This window comes from Phyllostomus hastatus, unplaced genomic scaffold, assembly GCF_019186645.2.
Source record: "Phyllostomus hastatus isolate PE091 unplaced genomic scaffold, TTU_PhHast_1.1 phas_contig_329, whole genome shotgun sequence".
Classification (NCBI taxonomy): domain Eukaryota; kingdom Metazoa; phylum Chordata; class Mammalia; order Chiroptera; family Phyllostomidae; genus Phyllostomus; species Phyllostomus hastatus.
The window spans coordinates 180,944-187,737 of record NW_025333854.1 but is presented as its reverse complement, the minus strand read 5'-3'; the positions used below and the strand labels follow the sequence as shown (position 1 = coordinate 187,737).

General features: G+C 57.8%; 1 protein-coding gene across 1 annotated transcript; it reads right to left on the bottom strand.

Annotated features, from left to right (window-relative positions):
• Positions 1-1,293: 1,293 nt before the first annotated feature.
• On the bottom strand, positions 1,294-6,699 carry PLK2 (polo like kinase 2). Its single transcript, XM_045839970.1, has 14 exons — positions 6,420-6,699; positions 5,966-6,073; positions 5,718-5,834; positions 5,448-5,577; positions 5,108-5,195; positions 4,572-4,667; positions 4,265-4,463; positions 4,030-4,177; positions 3,598-3,695; positions 3,162-3,297; positions 2,684-2,924; positions 2,442-2,571; positions 2,104-2,214; positions 1,294-1,972 (listed from the first exon to the last, which is right to left on the bottom strand). Exons 1-14 carry the CDS (start codon positions 6,663-6,665, stop codon positions 1,781-1,783), a joined length of 2,040 nt encoding a protein of 679 aa, XP_045695926.1. The 5' UTR covers positions 6,666-6,699; the 3' UTR covers positions 1,294-1,780.
• Between the last annotated feature and the right edge of the window lie 95 nt (positions 6,700-6,794).

Sequence of the window (6,794 nt, the reverse complement as noted above, 5' to 3'; positions counted from 1 at the left end):
AGTAAATGCACTGTCTTCTGCACTTGCTGGGACTTCCTTGGGGGCAGGGACAGGCCCGGGTCGACTTGACGCCTCCAGTGCCGCCCGCCCGGCTGGCGCACACGGCCCCTCCGTGCACGAGCGAGGACAAGGGCAGGGTTTGAAACTGTCCCACTCAACACGAAAGCACATTTTTACTGCTCGCAACTAATTCTTCTCCTCTGCCCCAAGAACAGATTCTATGTTTGCACACCCAGCTATTAGTGTAATTACATATTTTTTTTAGCTATTACTCTAAGCCATTTAACAAAGACTCCTGTGTCCACGGCCAGAGTTCCAGACAGCAGTCTAGAACCTGTGGAGTACCCAGTTGCACTCTCCAGGTTTGACTTTTATTAATAAAATGTATCGGGTGCGGGTGGTCATCTTAGCGAAACGTACAATGACAGCCACCATCCCCGCACCGCGCCGCCCCGGACCCCACTGCAACCGTGGCCCGGACGCAGGCGACCCGGCTGTCCTCAGGACAGGACCTCCCTCGCAGCAGCCGTCCGGAGCCCAGAGGACGCGCACCTCACGCAGGTCACTGGGAGGTCGGAGCAGCCGGAGGAGCAGCTTTCGGCGCCTGTCAAGGAGCAGATCCCGCTGAAAGAGCCGCAGCTCGGATGCGCCCGTGGCCACTGTGGTCGTTTGAAACCAGAGCCTGGCTTCCCACACCACTCCCAGCCGTTGTGCACCAGAAGAAAGATGAAACGACTGACGTGTGAGGCCCGTCCCACTGGAACTGCATGCTGGCCCTGCCAGCGGCACCGCGGCGTGCGGGAGGTCCCAGCTGGGCAACACACTGGGCGGCACAAAGACACACAGCACGGTGCGCTGCCCACGTGAAGATAAACTTCCTGTGCCTACTGACGCTTAGCAACAGAGGCTGTTCACACAGGGCGACAGAGCCCGGACCCAGGCTGAGCGTCTGGAGGAAACCCTCCAGAGAGGAGCTGGTTCGGATTTACCAGGAGGCCCGTGTTTAGCTTGTAACAAGAGTGTATTTTCGTTACACTCTTGTCCAAAGCGAGCTCTACCCTGACTTCCTAGAAACTGTCACGAGAAAAAGTAACGATAGAACTTTCTGGTGTGCGTCTGCACTCTAAGCCCAGACCGCCAAGAGCCCAGGGTCGGACGGCTGTGCCCGGCCGGCCACTGAGATGGAGACAGAGGACCGACGAGCGAAGCCTTCCGCTTTTCCGTACGCTTTATTGCCGGCAGTTTAAAGTGGCCAACTTTAAAAACACCGATAATAAATACTGCTCTTTGGGCTGTAATAAATAAAAAGTTTATTAACAAGGAATGCACTTTTCCAGCCACGAGTGTCTTCAAAAATTAACAAAAAACAAAAACGAACAAAGAAACACCTACATATGGCCATAGTTCACAGTTAGGCAGCCCAAAGCTGCTCCGATTCCAGCCGCTGACGACTCGGGAGCCTCCTCCCTCTCCTCTCCTCTCCCCGGGAAGTCCGTTCACAGTTCCCAGCCCCCCTCCGTCTGAAATGCTCTCAGCAGAGACAAGTGAAGAGTCAATGCACCTTTCTGTGAGGTTGTCTGAAAACCCTTTCAAGACAGGTCCCCCAAGGAAAACGGCGCTCTGGTTCTCTCGGACTGTCCGCGCCAGGACGGCCAGCACGCCTCGGCCGGTCCAGCGGGCCGGAGGGCCTGTCTTCGTACCGCCGCCGCCGCCGTCTCCCACGTGCCGCAGCCCGCCGTCCCTGCGGCCCGCGCCTGGAGGGGTCCCACAGGGCCGAGGCTCAGTTGCACCTCTGCAGGAGCATGTTCAGGGCGTACTCCATGCGGTGCCGCAGCTCCAGCGAGCAGCCGGCCATCAGCAGGGCCGTCAGCCGGAACGTGGCGGACAGCCTGTCCTCGTTGATGTACGTGAGCAGGTACTCTTCGTCCTGGCTGCAGATGATTATTTTCGTGTGGTCGTGGTAGAAATTCACCTTTAAAACCAGACAAGGATGTTAGATCGCTCTGGGTGCCAGGGCTGGGGAGGCGGAGTCCGCGACTAAGCTGACCCGGTGAAAGTAACTCTCAGGCCCCCCACAGGCCTGTCCCGGAGGGCCACAGTCACCTGAAAGGTGCCGTCGTTGAAGAGCATCATTAAGGCCTTGTCGGACTTCAGCCACTGCAGGAGGTAGAGCCGCGGTCTTCGCACGTCGGTGACACTGGGCAGGTCTCCTCCCTGCAGCGGACGGGGAGGGTCAGGGCCTGCGGAGCTGTGCAGCGTGCTCACCCTCCCCGGGCCAAGGCCTCTCCCGCTGGGGCCAGCGGCAGCCCGGGTGGAGGCCGCTGGCCCCGCCCCCCGGAAGGTGGACTCAGCAGAGGGGTGGGCCCTGGAGCAGGTGCTCCAGGGTGCTCCCCGTCTGAGCCTGCACCCCAGGACCACCGCTCCGAGGCCACAGCACTTACGTCCATGAGGTTCTCCTCCATGTAGTGGGAGAAGTACTTCAGCACCGTCACCTGGCTGACGAACTGCTCAGGGGCCTCTGTCGCTGGGAACACGGAGCACTGGCCGAGCTCCGCGTAGTAGTGCACGGTTCTGGACACGGGCGTGACGGGGGGAGGGGGACGGCAGCCGTCAGTCTCTGCTTCCGGGGGCCTCCCATGCGCAACTGAAGAACCCGCCCACCCCGTGACCTAGAGACACTCACTTTTTGTCGGGAAGGAGGCTCATGTGAGCACCGTTGTTGAAAAGGACGCCCACAGTGTGGTCCGAGAGCTGGTACCCGAAGCCGTATTTGTTGGAGTAATCGACCCACTTGGTGACCCACTGAAAGGAAGTGCTCAGCTGCTCTTTGGGAATGCAGTCGGCTTCCGGCATGTTCTCCAGACACCCTCGAAGGACTCTTGCCACTGTGTCCGCAACGCTTCCCATGGTACTGTCCTCGAGGCCTGAATATCAGAGAAAGTTACGAAATAATTAACAAAAAAAACATGGGCTTTGGTAAGTCTCCTTCCACTTAGAACTCCAACACATGAACTCCAAACTCTTCCTAGTCTCATCCCAGCGCTTGAATTCTGTTGCTCTGTGCAAAACGCGTCACGTGCACACACAGGCACTTCAGTGACTCCGCGAGGAGCACCGGCACCGGCGGTTCCACCCCTGCACGCGGGCGGACCAGCACTTACACTCGCTGCTGCTGCTGCAGCTGCCCAGTGTCCCTCTGACGATCATCCGAATGGCGTCCCCCACCTGCTGCCTGCTCTCCACTGCGGCGGTGCCGGTGCCAGGAGCGGCCACCGTCGTGGGCGAGGGCTGCAGCTCCTAGGAAAGAGGAGGGCCGGGCAATGAGCCACGAGTCCCACCCTCATGCCGCTCGAGGAGTGGTGGGGTAGGACTGCGGAAACTGCCGGCAAGGCTCATCCAGACCAGTGGCCACCAGCCGGGCCCAAGCTGTCACAGCCGGCCCGCTGCCTGCACTGCTCCACCCTCCCTCTCCACGGGCTGGGGGAAGGAGGTGAGGTACACGCGACAGGCCTGAGCCCTGACGATCACAGAGTAAGTGACAGCACAGAATGAAAACGACATAAGGAGGTGATGTCTGTCTGTCCTTCCCCAGCATACCTCGTCTGGCCTGTGTTTGCTGGGTTGCTGCGTGATGGAAGTCTTTTTCAAGTCGTGCCTAAGCTTGTATATGTCTTCGTCTTCTTTGGATACTCTATCTGTAAGTCAAGGAAAAGAATTGAGTGTTATTCTACCCTAACAAGGTAGGAACAGAGCCATCCACGTTTCCTCCTACTGCAGTACTAACTAGCTATGAGCATCCAAGGCAGAAACAGCACTTTTATCATTGCCATTAGCTGCAATCACGCAAGAGCACACTTTAACGTGTATGACACACATGTCACGGTGTGAACTCATTATGCTACAAAAAGCTCAACAGTATGCAAAGATACTGGCTAAATTATGCTCATGCAAAAAAGTCTCTTCTAACAATAATTTACCAAAGTGAGATACAATGTTGGACACAGAACAGCGGCAGGACTAGAAACTTACTGTGTGTGTCAATATATCTTGCTTTGTCTTTTTTGCCACCAAAAAGAGCAGCAGCCGCTTTCTTAAAGAAATTCTTCGCTGGGCTGGACAAGTGGAAGTCCGGGACCGTGTGGCAGCAGCTGGAGGAGAGCCTGTCTGGCGTGAAACCCTGCGGAGCAGAGAAAAGGCACCCTGTGACCTGCTGGGCCACTGGGATCAAGAGCGTGAGATCCAGAGACTCAAGACGCACACCCACCTGCAGAAAGAATTCATGCCGCATGATGTCATCCAAGCTTGGACGGTCCTGTGGGTTTTTGGACAGCATGCTAGCTATCAAGTGTTTGGCAGGTGCCAGCAGTGACGACGGCATGGTATACCTTGCTTCTCTGATACACCTGTACGTTTCCTTCAGATTTGTAGTTTCGAACGGGGGTCTTCCTAGTAACATCGTATACCTAAGAGGAAGAAAACACTTCTTTAGGAATGGCCGTAAAGCAGCTCTTTTCAAATGTTAAAATCTAAATCCCAATTTTCGTTTTCATCATTTGGGTGCATCCACTTACATCACACAGCCTAAAGCCCAAATGTCTGATTCACAGCCATGTCCTTGCTTGTTGAGGACTTCAGGGGAGAGATAATTTGGGGTACCACATATTGTTCTGCAAAGACAAGAGATGAAACCTCATTAGGAACTAAGTGAAACCCAGTTCCCTGGACAAAACCGTGAAAGCTTTGTGTTGAGTTTCCATTAGGAAGCATCTGACTTTTGCTTTTGGCATTTGAGCAACTGACATTTGACAAAGTGATTCTGGTGATTTTTTTTGATGCATGTATTTTTCTCAGCCCACGTGACAGTGTTTTTGGTCAACAGAGACCAGGCATTTCATCCTCATCAGGCCATCGTAAGGCAGATTTCTTTCATAATCCACTTGGAGGCATGAGGGGCCCTGGCCCGGCCCGCGGTGAGCACCCGGTGCTTCCTCGAGTCAACCCTGCTGCAGTGCACAGGCTGAGTCTCTGTGGGCCTCCTCTGAGACACCAGCTGGCAACCAGAAGGGCGTGTGTGAGCTGCACAGAGGGGACACCCTCCCAGCCTCACCTCCTCCTGTGCTCCAAGGGCTCCAGCCTGGCTGCCAAACCGAAGTCCCCAACTTTCAGTTCCATGGCTTCGTTAATAAAAAAGTTCCCTGGACAATAAACAAAACAGACTTGAATCCCTGGGAGAGCCACTCTTGGCCAGTGCACACCAGGTCAGCCCTGGAGGCCAGCAGCCAGCTGTTGACCAGAACTGCCCCCACTCGAAGGCACGACTGCACAGGCTGCACCCCGCCCCCCCCCCCCCCCCGCAATGGAGAACAGGAAAGTGTAAACAGTGCGAGGGAGAAGGAACGAACACCCGTCCCCGACACACAAATTCACGTCTGGAGTCCAGGGCTCACCTAGCTTGAGATCTCTGTGCAAGATTTCTCGCTCGTGGAGGTACTTGAGTCCAGACACAATCTGCCTGAGGTAGTATCGGACTTCGGGCTCTGTCAACACCTTCCTGGCTTTCAAGATGTGAGCCATGGACTGCGAGGAGGAAGAGGAGAGAAGGTGTCAGCCACAGCTGTCAGAACAGAAAGTCACGGCGGGGCCCGATCCGCCCCAACCCACACGGCAGCCCCGAGGAAGGGCAGCCCGGCTGCATGCGGGCCCAGGCGCACGCCTACCCTTCGGCTGCAGTATTCCAGCAGAATGTAGATGTTCTCTTTGTCCTCGAAGTAGTGGTAGAACTGAACGACGTGCTTGTGGTGCAGAAGTCTGTGCAGCTCTATCTCCTTGTCGATCTGGGAGGGAAGGCGAACAGGGCTCAGCACCCAGGCAGCAGCGAGCAGCAGGGCAGCCGCCAGCCGAGCCGAGCTGCGTGCGCACCAGGGAGCCCGGCCCCGGGCAGCGCCGCGCCCAGCGCCACACTCACCTTCTCCCGCTGGTGCGGCTTGGCCACCCTGCTGTGAGGGATGATCTTTGCAGCGTAGACTTTGTTGTTTGTCAGATCCGTCATCTCGTAACATTTGGCAAAGCCGCCCTACAAGGAAACAAAGCCGAGACGGAACTGAGTAGGCAGAGCCATGGACAGCAAATATGCTTTAATTTTTTTTTTTTTTAATAAGAAAGGAAAGCAGAAAGATCGGAGCAGGAGGGAAGAAAGGGGCGGGGGAGGCAGTCCGATTCCAAAAGCCCCTTCCAGACGGGAAAGCGCCGCGGGGTGCCGTCCGAACAGGCCCGGGTCCCTTTACTCGGAGGACCAGGACGGCGCCGGGTCGGGAGGTGAGACGTGGGATCTGACCAGACCGGCCCGGGCGGGGAAGGAGGGCTGAGCCGCCGCGGGGATCGGCACCCCGGACTCGACGCGCGCGGGGCGGCGCCCTCACCTTGCCCAGCACCCGGCCCCGGCAGTAGCGCCTCCCCGTCGTGGGGTCCACAACGACCCGCGACACTTCGGCGCCCGCGTGGTGGCGGTGCTGCGGGGCCGCCGGCGACTCCTGCGCCCGGGGCGGCGGCTCCTCGGGGGGCGGCGGCCGCCTGCGCTTCGCGTCCCCGCCGCCAGCCTTGCCCGGCGGCTCGCTCGCCTTGGCGCCGGCGGCCGGCTGGTAGGTGATGGTGCGCAGGAGCTCCATGGTATCGCCTCCCGCTGCCGGTTCGCCAGCCGCCGCGTCCACTGGAATAAGTGCGAGCGCAGCGCCTTATATACGGCCTTGGGGGGGCGGGACTTAGCGCCGCACGTCACGACGGCGCCCCGCCCACCG

Bases quoted from the DNA above. Each gene is read 5' to 3' on its own strand.
- PLK2 (XM_045839970.1), bottom strand. From the start codon at position 6,665: ATGGAGCTCCTGCGCACCATCACCTACCAGCCGGCCGCCGGCGCCAAG. The intron at 5,835-5,965 runs GTGAGTGTGGCG...CTTCCCTCCCAG, and splicing joins AGCCGCACCAGCGGGAGAAG to ATCGACAAGGAGATAGAGCT. The intron at 3,298-3,597 runs GTATGCTGGGGA...CCTCTTTCCTAG, and splicing joins GCAAACACAGGCCAGACGAG to GAGCTGCAGCCCTCGCCCAC.